Genomic DNA, 18,451 nt, shown 5'->3' with positions numbered 1-18,451 from the left:
TTGCCGCGTCCCTTCTCTGGACCAACCAATCCCACTTGGCCACAAACAGAGTCAATGTCAGTACTCTGACAAACCCACTCTTTTACTTTACTGATCCCAATCTGAAGATAACTATCTGTGTGTGTGTGTGTGTGTGTATGTGTGTGTGTGTGTGTGTGTGTGTGTATGTGTGCGCGCGCGTGCAGGCATGCTTACTTGAGATGTTGGCAAGAGCAGAAAAGGTCAAGAGGATTGTAGGCATTTTGTGCATGTGCTTGTGCACGTATACATGTGTGCAGGTTGGCATGGCTGCAGTGTGAGCCTGACCCAGTTTGTAAGTTTGTAAATTGGTTTCGCTCAGTGGAGCCTTAAAAGACCCATAATAGGCCACACTGGAAAGGTAGCCAAAGATATAGAGAAACATTAAGAAAAAGGAGAAAGAGAGAATATAAAGTGTAAAGAGAAATGTGAGGTCCCCAGAGAATAAACAGAGGAATGAAAGAGCAAGAGAGACACAAGTGGAGGAGACACAGGCCACCGAGGGATGTTGCAGCAGTTATGATGTTGCAGCCGTAATTGTTTGCAGTGAACCACAAGTAGGCCTTCAGAAATACAGCTCTGCATGTGTTTGTGAATAATTTGATGTTGCAACTTTGGAAAATCCCTTTGTTAGGGTTAAAAGTTCACAGGGTCAAGTTTGTGTGTTAAGGTTTTTGCGTCTGTATGCAAAAGTATGCGCACAACTCTCTCTCTCTCTCTCTCTCTCCCCCTGTAGTATTTTCTGGCCCATTAGTTTTCAGGGTCTGTACAGCTTTAGTATATAGTTTGGTCAGTAATTCAGTCCTTAAGTATATTTACTGAAATAAGAGGCTTTCTTTTGACATGTGGTGGACTGGTAATGGCCTCTAATTGCAAGAGAAAACCTTTTACCAAGCACTAATTTGAAAAGACAGGTTTTTGTAAGAACACATACAAACACATAAGCAAACAGATTCTTAAATGTAAAGGTATATGTGCAGACTAACATGCATGGGAGTAAACAAGCATACACACATCCTCAGAAATGTACACATATGAACCCAGACAGAGTGGCCACACACACAAACACACGCGCACACACATACACACACACACACACACACACACACACACACACACACACACATGCATGTGTCACCTGAACTCTGTACAATCCCATAATGGAGCAGTTTAATTTATGAAATGATCCTGACCATTGGCAGCACATTGGTCCAATTAGAGTGTTTACTTTTGTGTTTTTTTCCACAAACTCCTAAATATGATTCAACAGGTCCTGAACTGTGTACAATCAACAGTTATTCAAAAAAATGTCCTTGAAGATTTAATCCAATAGGGGTGGATTTGAAACTGGCACCAAAAGCATGCCTGAAACTCATTACTACATGAGTTTATAGCACTAGGTTAGTCAAGTTTTTTTCATTACACATGGAAGTTTGTCTGATGTGCTGCATAACAGGAACACCTTTCACTGGATTGAAAATATAGGATAACTTTTCTAAATTTTGCATCGGTATAGGGCGACAGTGGAAAAGTAGTCATATTAACATTGTGACAATTCAACCAAATTGTCAATCCTAGTTAGTCCTAGATTGTCAGGTTCAAGTCACTGAGTTGGAACTACATTTGCAGTCATACAGAAAAGTAAAAAACAAAACAAAACAAAACACAAAAGCAAGTAAAAACCGAATTTTACAGCTGGATTATGTTATGTCTGATGACGAGTTGGAACTTTAATACTTTTGGTTACTTCAATATCAATCGATTTTGGTATCAAAATCTATCTGTAGCACCAAGTATTAAAATGCTGAAAGTTGTCATTGAATAACCATTCACATTTACAGTCTTGTTTTATGTTTCTTTTGTCAGATATTTAGTGATTTTTTAAAAAAAAATCCCCAATTTTAGACAGTTTTATTTAGTCAAAATTCTAAATGACTTGTGTTTAAGGGAGCATTTAATATTTGATAGGTTCTTGGCTTCTTTCGTTAAATGAAAATATGGTTTTGTCATGAAAAGTTTAATATATGTGTAAGTATTGATTTTGCATGGTAACAAAAGTCAGATATTGTATTGTATTGTGTATTCAAATAAGTAAGGTTTAAGTAATGGACTAGTCAGAAAAGTGGGGTCCATCGTCTGAGACCACTTTCCCATTCACTTGAACGGTGGCAGTTTAGCCGGGTGCTCAACTCAGCAACGCAGTAAATACCCTAACCGCATGTTAAATGTAGGGTTATGTAAACAGCTTAGTGACACTCTTTTGTTACGGCATTTGTAACATAACTGTGCCCGTGCAATGTGATGCTTGTTTACTGGAAGACTTGAATGTAGTTGTTATGTTTTGACTGGTTTTTCCTACAACAGAGCATCAAGAGGGAAAGTATTAGTGCATTAGGCAGCAGGCTCATACCAAACACTCACAACTCAGGAGGTTGAGGTCCTTTAAGTTCCCTCAGCCAATTTACCCCGTGTCTGTCTTTGGTCTTTTCTGCAATCCAGTGAAGCAATGATGCATTCAAATAAAAACAGTGAATGTAACACACTCCCGGTCTATACAAAACCGACATGACTGAGGGGTTTGTGGGCAGTCTTCAAGGCCCTGAAGGGAGGAATGTGGTTGCATGAGTGTGTGTTTTGCTTGGTTAGGTACTTATATGTTTCTGTATGTGTCTGTGTATGTCCATATATATGTGTGCGTAGCCACATATGGAAGTGCTTGTCTCATACATTGTTATTGTTCCAGCCAGGCGGGTACAACAGGCTGAACAGACCAGAGGGTGTGTGTGTGTGTGTGTGTGAGAATGTGTGTGCGTGTGTGTGTGTTTTGTAAAGGCAAAATTCATGTAGAGAATAACTACAGTGAGTATATCCAGAGGACCCTGAAAAAAAAGTACTCTGCTGATTTACTTTGCATTTGTTCTGAAAGTTCATAAAAGAATTGTGTTTTTGTTTTGTGACTTTTAAACTTTGGGAAGAGCGTTTGCCTTAACACAGCCCCATGTACGCATGTGCACATTCACACATACACACATAGTTGTCTTGCGTTAGCTGTGAGGAAACTCCTTGAGATTATGCATTACCTTAACACAAATAAATACCTAACAGCCCAAAAAAACCTAAGTCTTAACCTCAACCCTAAAACTAAGTCTTAGCCCTTAAACCGCCCAACCAAAATGTCCTCACAACCATGGTTTCAAACCAAAATTTGTCCACACAACAAAAGAAAGATATGGACACACACACAGACCCACACACACATACTTCAGATCAGACCTGGGTTTTGCTATTATGATCTCCCCTCATCTTTTCCCTGCAGACTCACATAATTGGCCCATACTTCTCACTTTCTCTTTTCATAAAACATCTCTGAGTTCGGCTTTCATCGTCATCAAACTCAAAAGGGCGCAGCCTTCACTCCAGTTTCACTCCTGTTTCGAAATTGATGCGGGGTCCCAAGCGGTTTCTGTCAAAATGGCCACGGCAGTCAAAACCCAGAGACGTTCCTGGTATTAGAGAAAAATAATGTCTTTCACAGTGCGTAAGGTATTCCAAGTGAGTCACAGATGATTGCAGTTTTCCCCTATGACCACTGTATAATAAGGTACACGAACCCTCTTCTTCATCTCCCTCCCTCTGGCTTTCTTTTTCTCTTTGGCAAAATGACCATCATCCAAAATAATATTTGCCATCTGATGAGTGCTTGAGATGAGTAGGAATACAGTTTCACACATTTCTTTTTACTCTTTTCAACTGTTTTCTTTTTTCCCCTTTTCACTTGTATTTCGTTGAACTTGACTTTTTGACATGTGCGCCCCACCCTTTCTCCCCGCTTGTTGCATTTTTTATACGTGTGTAAAACAACAGTGGGGCTTGAATGTTTCCCTGGGTGGTCTCCCTTGTACTCTGAGATCCCTTCGACTCTCTAAGGGTTTTCATTTGAGAGGGTAGCGGTTCACTGCCACAGCGAGCCTGCAGCTTATAGCCCTGCTTCCCTTCAGTTGTTTCAGTTTGATGTTTATTAACTATTTCAGGGCTAGTTTGTGTGTTTTTATGCGCAGTGGAATTTCACTTTTTTTTTCAAGACAGACAATCAAAACCTCAAACTAACATTTACTGTCAAGTAAAAACAAATGTTGTGCTACTAACAAGGTAGCACAAGAGAAGTTTATTTTCAGTTGTTTTTCAGCCAATCATGGTGGAAATCCAGAGGGCTTTAACATCAACTTACTCTGTTCTAGCTGCAAATGATTCAGACCTAAAATTTCCACATCATTATCACAGTTTATAGCTTGACAGTTGATTGAAGTGAAATTCAATAACCATGCTGGTTTTCTGTTTGGCAGGAGTGTGGCATGCTGTTCTGCAGCTCTCCAGCAGGGAGCACTCTTGGCACATATACTTGATACATACTTGAAGGCTCTCTCAAAGTCTCACCAACCAAAAGTGTCAGAGATTTATTATTATAAATGAGTATCAGATGAAATTAAATTATTGTAATAATTTAAAATAACAGTTTTACAAATAATCTCCAACATGTGTTGGCTTTTAAAGTCTTTATTTGATTGACAAGACTCCACAAGATTGAAAGCCAGTGTTGTCTTTGATTCCTAAAGGTACTGAGATTATTTTTCTAAGAATATGCTTTTGTTTATTTATCAAAGTGTTGCTGAGGTGCTATGAATACAGTTGTCTATTTTACTACAATCCAGAAAAATTCAATCCCAAGCGTCAACATCTAGCAGGCCTATAAAAACTGTTTGTCCCATCTCTCATTAAAACAAAATGAAACACTATCGTCATCCAAGTGGCAAACACAGACCACCAATGACCATCTGAGCCACACACACATACTCACACAGATGCAATAAGAGCTATTTCTGAGTGACACAAATCCCTGCTCAGATGACGTGTTGAAAAGTGAATCGATGGCACAGCGGTGATTTTATGTAAGACTCTCTCTGTCCCTCTCTCTCTCGCTCTTTCTCTCCCACTCTCTCTCTCTCTCTCTCTCTCTCTCTCTGCTCTGACTGGGTTTTTGACAGTTTGGAAAGTTTGAAGTCATGGGTTTTAATCAGGGCCCTGTGGCCAGGCTCAGAGCATGGCGTGGCATGGTATGATGGCTCAGTTTAAAGATGTGGGTCTGGGTCGGGGCCAAGCCTGGGTGGCACTGCTAGAAAGAGAGGAGGGGGGGAGGGAGGCAGAGAGAGAGACTGAAAGAGAAGAAGATAGGGGGAGAGAATCTACTCTCACTGCAGCCACAGCACACAGCAAGGTTGGCTGCAGACCCCCAAAGGCCTGAATTGGCTGCATTAATGACAGCTGATTATGTGTGGGCATGCGTGCCTGCATAAGGTGTGGACTTGGGTGTACACAGACTTTTACACAAACACAATGTTTGATCAGTGTGGGGAAGTGTGGCGAAGAGATGAATTAATCTAAATCATCCTGCGGTTTTTGCCTCACCAGTTTTACATCAGGTCCTGCTGCTAATGTGTGTGTATGTGGCAAATACTTTTACTCCTACTGTGGCAATCATGACTTGATGAACCATGATGATTTTTAAACATTATTTTCGATTAAAACAAATGGAAAGCATGAATAAAATTAACAAACTGGAGTAAAATGGCTTGGAGGATTATCATTGCATGACTTTTTATGCATTGCATTTCACTTTGCTCTCCACCTAAATAAAATCCTGAGCCAAAAAATATTATTTTACAAACAGTTACTCAGAATTTGACAGACTTTGAAGGAGACTTAAGTGATGCTGCATCCCTGGAATATGATTCACATGCAAGAGGATGCAACTGTGGACTCAGAGATTGAGTTCATCGCCGTGTTTTTGCATTTTTCCCCCCGCAATCTATCCCATCTGTTTTGACCATCTACAGAAGATTCTTGAGCAGATTGGGCTGCCCTCTCACCTGTCAGAAAAAAGATCTGTTTGACTTCAGCACACGTCTGGCTCTAACCCAACAATTTGCTGTCCAGCCTGACTAACAGAGATCCCAAAAATGCTGTCAGTGTTTCTCTGTGTCTTAAAAGAGAGTTGCATGTGAGTCCAGTTGAGTATTAACAAAACTCAGTGATCTGCATTGGATTGCCCAGACAGTTCACCGGGCGACTTGTGAGTGGGTACAAGGCTTGCAGAGAGGATGACTGGTCTAACTGTCAAAAGCATGAAAAATAAGTCGGAGCAGTGTTTATTTTAATCTCTGGGTCTACACTCAAGAGGGGCCAAAAGCTTGTTCCAGGTGGCTGAAAACAGGATATTTGTGCGTTAAAGAACCTGTAAGGATTGTGAAGACATAAAGCTCTGTATACTTCTGTTTGCTTTCTTTAGACATGACAGTGTTTTCTAGATTTTTCTATTATCAATAATGAGTAAGTGTTGTGTTAAAAATGTTGTGTGCCAGTAATAATGCTCTGTGTGCCAAGAGGGCTTTCATATCACATGTTATCTATTTTTGGATTGCATCATTTTATTTGTGACCTATACGTTATTTCAGTCGTACATGTTAAAATGAATCTTTTTGTTTTGGTAATTGGATAACAGGGATTACATTACTGGAGGTGGGCCGAATAAAAATGAGAGAATTCCCCAGATGCCTTAGGTCATTTGTGATATATGCAGAGGTTATGTGAATGTATTGCGTGTGTTTCAAAGAGCTTAATGCATGTGTGTGTGTGTGTTTGTGTGTGTTGCCGTGCCAGGGCCACATTAGAGGAGCCTTTCAAGTCTTGTCGACCTCCTCCTACTCCTCTGCATAGTGCTTGTGTTGTGGTCTGCTCAACAGCCAACCTCCCAGAACCCCTGCGAACCCTGTATGTGTGTGTGTGTGTGTGTGTGTGTGTGTGTGTGTGTGTGTGTGTGTGTGTGTGTGTGTGTGTGCTTGTGTGTGTGTGTGCCCATATATGATGTTGTCGGGTTATTCCCAGTGCGTGGGATCCCCCAATATCCTGCTGGATTTCTCTTTTGTATCCCTATCCCTGTTTCCGCCGCCTCTCCCCTCATATCAGTGTCTCTCTTTGTGATTAATATAATAGAGATCTATAAAAATTATGAGTACTGTCATCTTTGATTGTGTGTGACTCAGTTTAGTAGTCACCTCCATGCTGCTATGATAATTCTGCAGCTCTGCCCCTATAATGTAGTCGATGACAAACGTGGGGCCTGGTCTCATCCTCCCCTCTCCACACACACCCACAGCTCTTTGATAGCTACGCCAATCGCTCCAAGCTTGCGCTAACACATTTCAGCACACTAGCACTCATTGTGAATTGGGTTCAGAATAAAAGGTTAGCTAACGCTTTGATCCTTGCCAAACAGAACACATGCTCATTTGCCTTGACACACCACGCCATTGTGCTTTATGTCCCAGCCGAAGAGAAGCAAAGACAGTGTGCGTCCCTTATATGTTTTCAGTATCTTTAAAACTCTTCTCCCCACATGCTCGGTAGTCGCTGCCTACTGTGAAATAATACAAGATGTTTAAGCTAATGAAACTCTCAGCGGTGTATCAGCCTTCATTAAGACTATGTTTTCTTCATTCCATCAACAGATCAGCCCATTACTCCCGCCTGAACTATTTCATACTCTTGTTAGTCTATAGAGACAATAATGATGCTTATACTGGCTAACACCAGCCTCATGCACAGAAAAAAAACATGATTATTAAGCATTAATTAGCCTCAATACATTAGACAGTGTCATTGTAATTGCTGGCTCACTCCATCTTGTCTGTCTGAGATAGTTCCTGAGTGATGTGTCTTTGGAGGAGCTCTGTGTAGGTGCAAATGAAGGTAGGAACAAATACAGTTTCAGAATATCCTGTCAAAGTGTAGGCACATGTGAGAGTACTTATTTTGCTTAATTTTTTTGCAGAATATTTTTACATTTTTACGTTTTACAATTAATATCAAAAAATATATTTTATATACTTAATATACTCACAAGGCAGAATTACGTGTCAAGGAATCTACTTTATGTTAAATATAAGGAACTGTGAGCTACTGTTATGCATTATATTGCATGAATTTGTAGAGCAATTCATTGATTAGTTGAATGACAGAAACTTGGCAGCTGTTTTTAAATTGCTTAATCAGTCCAGTAGTATTTTAGAGTGTCACTGGTTCCAGCCTCAATAATGTGAAGATTTGCTAGTCTCTGGCAGCTTCCTCAATGTTGGCATGGGTTATGTCTAATGCAAAATGCCTCCACGTGGTAAGAAACTCTGGTAAGACATCAGAATGTTAAAAGATGGAAGAAAGTACAAGAGCATCAGCAGGCGACTGAACATAAGCTCAAACACTGTTGCAGCAGTGGTTAGGAGGTACAGAAAGAGCCATACTACCAATAAAAGAAGCTCTGTTTTGACTGCAGTGAAAAAAGACATGTAAGTACTTCTGACAAGGATTATCTGTGGAAACTGGTGTTTCAGTGACTGATCAGACTGTGAAGGATGTTGCGTGAAGTGTCCGTAAAACTGTAAGATGAAACTTTGCCAAAGAGCATGAAAAGATGCCTGATGAATATTGGCAGCACATTGTTAGATGAAACCAAAATAAATTTGTTTGGATCAGATGGGGTCCAGCATGGTGTGGACCCGGCCAGGACCACTACAGTGACTGCAAATTCTAATGAATCAAATACTGAATGAAAAGCAGCTGTAAGGAATCACCTGTGAAGAACGGCAGAAAATCTCTCTGGCGTCATCAATTGAATCTGTCATTAAAAATAAAGGCGGACAAATACAATATATAAAAAAAAAGAATGGAATCTCACATATGAAGGGTGTATTGACTGATTTCTGTTTTTCAAATTCATTGGCTTCATTCTTTTTGGGCTTTGACCAAAAACAAAATAACGTTTTTAATATTTAGTACTTGTATTACAGTGTAGTTACAGTGCCAGTTACTGACATTATAACCATAAAAAGCTGCATATAGATGTGTGTATATGCCTCTGTTTGTGTGTGTGTGTGTGTGTGTGTGTGTCCATGTATGTGTGTGTGTGTGTGTGTCCATATGCATTTACAAACGCCTTTACACATTTGGTGTGTGTGCATGTACTTGTGTTGGTATCTCGAAACTGTGTGTCTACATACCTGCCAGGCTGTGCTGAATTGACTGGGCCTGGTCAGCATGAGGAAGCAGCCAGGAGAAGATTGAGGCAGCCAGATGCGATGGCCCTCAGCTACTGAGGATATCATTACCCCGGGTGTGTAGCCGGCCAAAACCGGAGCCCCCAAGCGGAGTTTCATCAAGGTGGACCCCCGTCTGTGGCGAGGGGGAGGATACCAGTTAACCTGTTGTCCTGCAGTGAGGAGCGGTATTAAGCAGCAGGTGGAAAGAGAAAGCATCCCGTGACTGGAATGAGGTGGAAACAAGAAAGTGTGCAGATACTTGCAGGGCAGCAGTCAGACACACTCAAACTGTGGAAGATTGTCTCTTTTGAATTCCCTTCCCTGCTTCTTTTGCAACTCAACAGGAAACCCTGTAGTGCCTCTGTGTGTGTTTGCGTGTACATTTTACATAAGGTTTTATATTATCTTTTCTAACCTGCGAGTCCTATTTTCCAGTATCATTTACCACAATGTAGCTTGTGCTTTACTTTGAGCACATAGAGAAATGTATCTGAAAATTTCCATTGAAAGGAAATTGCTAGGATATTTTTGGTGCATGACTGTGACAGAACAACTTGATGCATGGCCACTGGCAACGACATCAGCAGTATCTTCGTACGGGAATTGGACCGTCTCCCCTTAGTGAGGTAACCCATAGGCCATGAATCATGCTGCCTTGCTTCATAGTCCTGTGGTCCCGGGGGCTGACAGTTTGACCGCTCCTCGATGTGGTCTCCGTCCTCTACTCACGCTCCTCCCATCCCCGTCACCGCACATTCCAACCACCGGACTGGTCACGTAAGGTCAAGAAAATAGAATAGAACTGAATAGAATAGAAGTTGTGTGTAATGTATCTGCCTAATGTTGGTTAGCAGGACCCCATTTGCTTGTTCTGCATTTGTAGATTAATGGCCAGAGTTTGTGGAGGGGAAGAATGACTGACAGATGACAAAAAAACAACAACTGAGAGAAATATAGCTTTTCAAACCAGCACATAGGGAGAGACAAAAAGACAAAGGCGCTCGAAAGAAAGGTATCCCTGCACGTTTCTGTTTGCAGCTTGTCTGTTTTGGCAGCTCAGATATACAGCTAGTCTGGCAGTCTGCCTGTCTCGTCCTCTCTGGTCTCTCTTCCACACTGGTGGGTCACTGGTGTTTGGATCACTACAGTTGGCTGTTAACCACCAACTTGGACTGAGCCTCACCGCCATGTGTTTGACTTAGCTTAGTCATTTATTATATACACACTATGAAAATTAAAGTCATATATCAAAAACGTTTACTTGGAAGTGAAAAAGAAAAGACAATAAAAAAACAGGATGAGAGAATAAGGCACTGGGAAGGCTAAAATAATATAGTAAAATAAGGGCAGAAGTTATTTTAATAAGTAATGATAAAAATAAAATAACTGAAGTGTTTAACCAATTAGAATCATATTTGCTGCTTTTAAAGAGCACCAGTGAGTTCATCAAAAGCTTAGGCAAGGGATTAATGGACAGTTCATCCAGTGCAAGTGAGGCCCTTGAGCGAGTGGTTTTGACAGTGCCCCAGGCCATACTCCAGCTGAGTTAAACACATCCCGACGTGTGTGCTTGTGTGACTCTGTGTGTGCATGTGTGAGAGAGACATGACACGGTTAAGGGTGTGATGTAGTCACTTCCTCCCACTGGACTGAGCGGCTGTTGTCAGCTTGACCCTACGCCAGTTAACCCCTCACCACCCCTGGCACCGCGGGTGAGGGCTCCGGGTGTGTGTGCTTGAGAGGGAGAGAAAGACAGATTGTATTTGTGTGTATAGCTTGTGTTGGCAGACCACAGGTGTCTGGTCGCAGTGTCAGGGTGTTAAGAGGTTTGCAGAGAGGCCCCCCGACTCTCAGCATCTGTTTTGGAGGGAGGGAGCGGCAGAAAAGAGGAGGAGAGGTTGGCGAGGGTTACCAACACATACCCTGAGGGGTGTGGGGGTGTGAGGGGGTTGCAGGGGGCCAGTAGCTGACAAGCAGGTGCCTATGTTGACAGTAACCCTTCATACTTGAACCCCAAACACACACACACACACACACACACACACACACACACACACACACACACACACACACACACTTACAATAAATCCTGGAGAGTTGGGTGTAATTGCAGAGCCTGATTGGAGAGAATGCAGAGGGAATCCCCTTTTACACACACACGCACACACACACACACACACCATCATCATCACTGGATCTCTTTGCTTGGGGTCAAAGGTGAGAGAAAGACGAGAGCACACACAACTCTGACGTTTCCTGCTGACTGTGTGTGTCTGTGTGTGTGTGTGCTTCTTATTTTTGTGCATGATGAGTGCAGTATCTCCACACATGGGGACCATGTGAACTCATGCTTCAGCTACAACACGGAAATGGACACGGGCTTGTTTCCTTCGATATTTCTTTTCCCAAGACAATGTATATTTAATATACAAAGCATCAGTGATGGAAATTCTGCATCAGTTGTGCTTCACATTTTTTCACAAATACCTAATAATATAAGTCTGTGTGTGTTTGTAAATGAAACCTATTTGGAATGAATGTTTGTTAGTCAGGTGTACCAGTCCATGTCTGGGAATGATTACTTTGGTAAGCAGGGGGGGAAGGCGGCACACAGCAGGAGGTTGAGGAAAATTGGAACAGCTGTTGATTAACATGAGTGCTCTCTCTCTTTCGTTTTTCTTTTTTTTCAGTGGAGGAGGAGGAGGAAGATGAGGAGATGATGGAGGCGAAGCCAGGCCCTGAGTCGGAGCAGCAGGATGAAGACGACAACAGGGAAAACAAAGAAGGTACAATGGGTGGATCGCTAAATGAATGGCTGATGGAAAAACTGTAATGGTCAGCTTATGTCAACCACCTTGTTATATTGTGTCTTAAGTTTGCTTAAATTCAGTCACATTTCCTCCACATAAATTAACTTGATATAGGAGGATGTTCTTGTCCCAGTCACTACAAGCATCCCCATTCTTCATCCTTGAGTCCTCTCATTCCCTCGACTTCTCACACGTTGCTGTCACGAAACACGCCGACTCGTGTGTGACACCCTCGACTAGTCAGTGGGTGTATCAGATGGGAGGGTGGGGGTAGGTTACACTGGGGGTTAGAGCGGGTGCAGCATATCAGCTCCATGGCATGTGAGGGTCAGCACTGATTAAAAACCTGTCACTTGACCCCCTTGACCACACTTCAAAGTGGAGAGAGAGAAGTATGAGTGTGTGTGCGCGTGTGCGTACGAGGAGGGGTTCACATAGTAAACAATAGAAAAAAATACACACAGCTCTTGGGGGAGTTAAAACACAACATATGATAGGCACACAGATGGATCGACATATTCATATTCAACCACATGAACACATCAGTGACTGTACTTTAGTCTGAGTCAAACACACACATAGAGATATGTATGCACACGCACACTCATAAACACACAGTCATCCGGCTCCGCTCCATCCTGGCCTATTAGAAGGTCTGGCCTTTGATCTCTGCCACTCGATTCACTGGGTCTTTTCTGACAACTTGTAAGAAATACAAAGGGATGGGAGGGGGATCAAAGTCAAGAGGCAGGGTAAAGGTCGATATATGTGTGTCTGTGCATGTTTGTGTGTGTAAAATCGCATGTGTGCTTGGGGACAGTGACTTCAAAAACCGGACGCCGTGCTGTGCAGCCATTATGTTCAAAGGGAGGCGGGTTGCTCAGAGGGCTTTGTTTTTCTCTTGTTTATGAAGTTCTTACTGTTGGGTTTTATTAGAAAAGATGCATTAGGAGCTGTTTGTAGTTTATTATGTCCTGGATGTGATTCTGGTTTTGATAGAGATGAAGTGAATGTTAATCTGACATAGGAAGCATATCCTGTACAGTACTCTCTGTGCAGTGCTTTTTGTAGTGGTAGACATGGCAGCACACATGGCAGGTTTTTTCAGTAGGATATCTGTCCTTTTCTAGTTAGAGTCCAGAGTCGCAGGCCAATTTATTAGACTTGAAATGAAGTGGTTCATTTTTGCAAATGCCTGGAAATTATGGATGTCTCGTAACATCATGAAAAATAGTAAATTTTGGAAGCAAGAAAGATAATTCATTTTTAAAAATCTCTTTAATATTTAAAGAAATTACATTTTTATATAAGATCTTTGGCCATATAAAGATTATTATTCGGGCATTAATATAGTCATGTGACAGGCAGGCCTGCATGTTCCTCCAGGACTGAGGTGTTAAGCATAACAGCAAAATTAAATATTATGTATATTTTTGATATTGAAAAGGTATTGTGGTATAGAAACTTGATGATATACCAAAATATCCCAAGTTGAGCTGACTGCTATTGTGGTAATCAATTAATCCTTTAGGTTGCCAGACTAGCAACAAATTGCAATTGGTGATAAATTAATAATATCTTTGGGTTATTTTTAAAGTGTCACCTTGGGCTTTTGGAAAAAGACCCAAAGACCAAATGATTAGTCAGTTAGTTGAGATAATTATTGGCAGATTAATCGCAGCCCTAAATTCAAGTTGGTGCACTGGGAACAATGTAATGTAAGCACAAGTGTCCCTCACAGGCTTGTGTGTTCATATTTGTGTTCCCTCCAACAGGCTCATTCCCGGTGCTGCGGGAGCTGACAGAAGAGGAGAGACAGCAGATCCTTCACTCTTCCGAGTTTCAGAGTTTCTTTGACTGCAGCATCCGAGTGATGGAGAGAGCTCTGGCCGAAGACAGCGACATCTTCTTCGACTACAGCGGCCGAGATCTAGAGGACAAAGAGGGGTGAGCAGGGAGGAGGCGAGAGAGGGCAAGAGGAGGGAGGATGTGTTTGGTTGTGCGAGTACATGTGAGTGTTTACTTGCATGCCTCGAACTAAGAAAATGTGCTAAGACTGACTCATGCCCACTGTTTCACTCCAGGGGCCTGGGAGGCTCCTTTGTTCTTCAGAATATATGTCTTCCTGCTGATGTCACACTCTCAGGGGGTTAAAAACTCCTGTGAACTGAAAAACCATCACAACCTAAAGTGCATTGTCTTGGTTGGCTCCAAACAGAGGTTATCCAAGTGGTGATTGAAGTTGTGAGAGTCATAAGTGCAAAGCTGTTTTGGTATACTGCTCTGCTGTGACAGATGAATGCTGTTTTTACTGACTCACTTCAGCTTTGACCGCTGCAGCCACAGAGGAGCATCAAGCCTGTGGTCGAACAGAGATTATGTCTAAAACAGGCCATGGCCCAGTGCTTAACTTCAGTCCCCTTCTTTTTCCATTGACATGCTTTTTCTGTGAATGTAGCAGCACAACATTTCACTACCATTAATGTGAATTCTCACATTGTATGAAACACAACGTAGGTGTCATTTATACTTGGTGTGTAGAGGATTTGTTCTGTTTAACAGTAAAACTAACTGTTTATTATCCTGGCCTACAAATGAAGATCTGGGAACTTTTCCCTCACTGAGGTGACAAGTAGGGCTCAGACATAAACATAAACTGTGATGGTGCTACTGCTGCTGTGGCCAGAGACACACTACCGACCCAAATCCTGTTTGACTGGGAACATGTTTTCCGGTGTCTGAAATTACTGAATGGTGACCAGCCAGTCAGACAGCTCTGACCAACTCCTCCAGTGCTGATTCAGCAAGCTGAAACATGCTATGTCTCTTGTTTGTCAAAAAAGAAAGACATTTTAAAGGGGTACTTCATCGACTTAGTAATCCACTTTTATGAAATTCAGAGACTCACAAGAGACAGCTGAAAAAAAGAGCAGGCAAAAATGGAGCAGGGAATCAGAGGTCACCAATCCTGAGTTTTAGTTTCTAGTATTTGCCAAGCTCCAAAAAACTTGGATCTTGTGATTCCCATAATGCAACTGGATAGTGTCTCTCATTAAACCTGATGACCCTGACCAGAGTTATTTTTCCAAACTTAAGAAAGCTACTTCAGAACCACAAACAACAATGTACAACTGTTTTCTCAGGCTGAGAAACAGAAGAGTGACACCTTAAACTGAATTTCTGAACTGAGTTTCGTTCATTCTTTCATTCATTTACCCCGACATACTGAAGCTATTTTTTTCTTGGCAAGTACCTACTTACTTTTGCAAGTGCCTGTTGTGCGACTGGAACATAAATGTTGTCCTCAGGTCTGATCAAGAAGCAACCTTTGACCCTTATCTCTACTGTCTGCCTGCAGAGACCTGGGTAGCGGCTCCAGTCTGTCTTTCAGTAGACTCTTCTATGATGAACACTGGTCAAAACATCGTGTTATCACCTGTCTTGACTGGTCTCCTCAGGTGAGGCCCGCCACCTTTTATGTGGAACACTGTAACACTGTAACCCTTTCCCACATTGTAAAATCATTTCTCAAGAAAATCAGCAGCAGTTAAGCAGGTTTGTTAGTGTTTAAAGAGCATGAGAGCAGCTCTGTCACGAAGTTGCATGGTTGATTTGACGAGTCTCTGTTTTTTATTGACATCACTGTCTCTTTTCTTTCTCTCTCAGTATCCAGAGTTGCTGGTTGCCTCCTATAACAATAATGAAGATGCTCCTCATGAACCAGACGGTGTTGCCCTGGTGTGGAACATTAAGTTTAAGAAGGCCACACCCGAGTACATCTTTCACTGTCAGGTACTTAAACTTATCAAACCTCATGTATCCATCCATAAGCATCATGGGCAGGTTACTGTAGGGAAGAAGTTAGGTTTGCCATTTCTTTTTTTACCTAGGTGTGGTGAATTGTGAGTATTTAACTGCCACAGAACTAAGTGGTAAAAAAGAAACAAAACATCTTCTTTCTTCTCCTCAGAATTTCACACTCAGATCTGGCGACCAAGATATGTATTTTTCATACCATATCTGGCACCCCAACATTAAGTACATCCACTAATCTACAGCTTGTGCCTCTTTTCTGATCTATAATGGCAGCACCTTTGTGAGTGAGAAATAATGTGTGACACAAAGGGAAATGAAAAGCAGCTCCACTTGCACTCATTTGACCCTGTAGATTGGATTATAGCTGAACACTGCCACTGGAGGCCAGTTTCAATGGAAGAAATTGGGGCCTTGGTGGGAAAGAACTCACTGACGAGAGTGATGCTAATGGTAAATGACACCGAGAAAATGGCAGAAAGGAAGGAGGGAGGGAGGAGAAAAGGGATGGAGGGATTGGGTGTGAGGGCTTCACGGTTCCCAGGAGACAGGCGAGGCCATATAGAGACGTCTTGGTAGTAAAATGATGTGGCCTACCACTTCCTAATCCGAGGCTGCCACATGTGTGTGTTAGCCCACCCACATTGACGCAGCATCTAATGTCAGCAGTGCTGTTTCTCAGTAATTGACAAATCTATGTCGTGCACATCACTGTAAACATGGAAATACACCTGTAGTAGCATTAATGTCACAAACAGACACCTGACTGTATTAGAAATAATGTTAGAAATGCACTCACATACTCTCACATTCAAGCTTCATCCAGCCAGAGGAAATAGATTTTCTCTCTTTTTCTCAAACGTGGACAGAACCACATATTCCTACAGGCCGCACACTGCTTACAAATATTTCGATATGAAACTTGCCATATACATCTAGCTCCATAATGGATTTTTAAAGCGCTCCACTCTTTCACTGCACCATAATTTATTCTGCTGCTGAAATCCATGTGGTCTTAGGTATGGATTACAGCTATGCATCTTGTAGCTGTAGGATTCAGTAGTTTTTCCATGTGGGTCTTGACGGAATATGTACAGTACATCTGACTTTATTAACAGTGCGGTTTCTGAGCATGCTGGTCTGTGAATTGTCAGTGTTAAACAGAAGACGTTTGGAAACAAGACTATTTGTGTACGCAGCTGATAAAATGCTTAGTGTATCAAAAAGGGGGCAATCAGCTGCAAATGCGTACAAGAGGTGAAGTGTATTCAAGTTTAAGTGGAAATACAATGACAAGAACATAATGGCAGATGTTTGCACTGAATTGTTGGGAAATTTCAATTTATAACAGAATGAAGCATCGTCATTGTAGTTTGTTTTGATTCTCTGACACATACAAACCACTTCTACAAACACAGTCGATTTGTTTTAAGTGAGTGTTTACTGGAAAGATGTGCATTAGATGAAGTGATATCAGATGGAGAAAGGAAAAGAAGAAAGATTGAAGGAAAACACAAAGTCTCAAGTGCCTCACTTTCCCAACCCAACCCCCCCAAATGTTAGTCAGCGAGTTAATGTGGCCTGGGGCTGTGCCATGGTCTTTTTCATGAGGGGAGAAAAGAAAGTCAATGACAGAAAAACAGAAACATAAAAAAGAAAGACAGAGTGGGCAGCAAATGAGCAGGGATAAACAGTGAGGATAAATTGAAGATGAAATAATTCAATGTGAAAAGAGAAAAGAAGAAAGAGGAGGTTGGAAGGATTGGATTTGGAGGGAAGGAACACAGGAGCGGTTTGATGAAAAGATGAGAAGAATAACATCTCTCTGTCTGCAGGGCCTTTTTGCAAACACAGTTGCGACTCTCTAGTTAGCTGTGGATCAGATGGCTCTTAATGTGCGAGCATGTTCTGCCGTTTAACCCCCCGAAACCACAGGGCTGTGTGCCTCTTCCCCTCTCTTCCTCTACTTTCTCATATTTTGCTTTTCACCTTCCACCTCCCAAACTGCGGGAGCACTCGCTGTTTACTGTGTGTGTGCAGTACACACATACACACGTATGTATAGGGTTGGGTTGGGAGGCCCCAGTCGATGGTTTCATAGCCTTTCAGACATTTTTAGTTTTTCCAGGTTTGCCTGCAGAAGCGGCTTTCATCTGGTGGATGGAGAGGTAGATGGCTGTCCACTGCATGTGTGTATGCACGTGTTTGTATTGTACACATGTGGCGTGTGTGTTTGAGAGAGAGTACAGATACAAAAGAATGACAGTGCTGGGCCAGTATTGGAGGGTTGGGGTTTGTGGTTGAGGTCTGGTTCAGCGGGGGCTTTATTGTATAAGGCTATGGCTTATAGAAGGCTTCATGTTACAGATGGGGTATTGGTGAGGTCAAGCTTCTATATTTCTTGTCTGGCTGTGTGCAGTTCGGGAAACGGACTTAGCAATGCAAAAACTGTCCATTTTCCTCAGAATTTCAAATTATAATCAGGGTTTAAATGTTTAAATGTTTTTTGTTACAAAATATACAAATTATCCACTATTATGAAGAACACTACACAAAAGTAAGAACAATTAGCTGTTTTTTACTTTGCAAAGGCATTGATGGGGTTTATGTTCTTGACGTGCTGCTGGGATGGAAAGTAAATCATTTAAAAGCTGGTGTTGGTTT

At 41.9% G+C, this 18,451-nt stretch overlaps 1 protein-coding gene across 12 annotated transcripts in view; it reads left to right on the top strand.

Annotated features, from left to right (window-relative positions):
• The window catches only part of LOC139634675 (cytoplasmic dynein 1 intermediate chain 1), a 54,585-nt gene that overhangs the window by 12,400 nt on the left and 23,734 nt on the right, over window positions 1-18,451 (top strand). For 11 of the 12 annotated variants that reach the window (XM_071501302.1, XM_071501300.1, XM_071501299.1 and 8 more), the window contains 4 exons: window positions 11,855-11,950; window positions 13,750-13,921; window positions 15,333-15,432; window positions 15,641-15,766. In XM_071501302.1, coding sequence (XP_071357403.1) covers window positions 11,855-11,950; window positions 13,750-13,921; window positions 15,333-15,432; window positions 15,641-15,766 — 494 coding nt within the window. The remainder of the gene's footprint in view (window positions 1-11,854; window positions 11,951-13,749; window positions 13,922-15,332; window positions 15,433-15,640; window positions 15,767-18,451) is intronic. The other variant, XM_071501292.1, reaches the window with a different exon arrangement.

Source organism: Trachinotus anak, unplaced genomic scaffold (assembly GCF_046630095.1).
Source record: "Trachinotus anak isolate AG129_WGS33_773 ecotype Australia unplaced genomic scaffold, CSIRO_AGI_Tana_v1 ptg000016l, whole genome shotgun sequence".
Taxonomy (NCBI): Eukaryota; Metazoa; Chordata; class Actinopteri; order Carangiformes; family Carangidae; genus Trachinotus; species Trachinotus anak.
The sequence above is the reverse complement of the archived record's forward strand: the minus strand, read 5'-3'. Positions and strand labels throughout refer to the sequence as shown.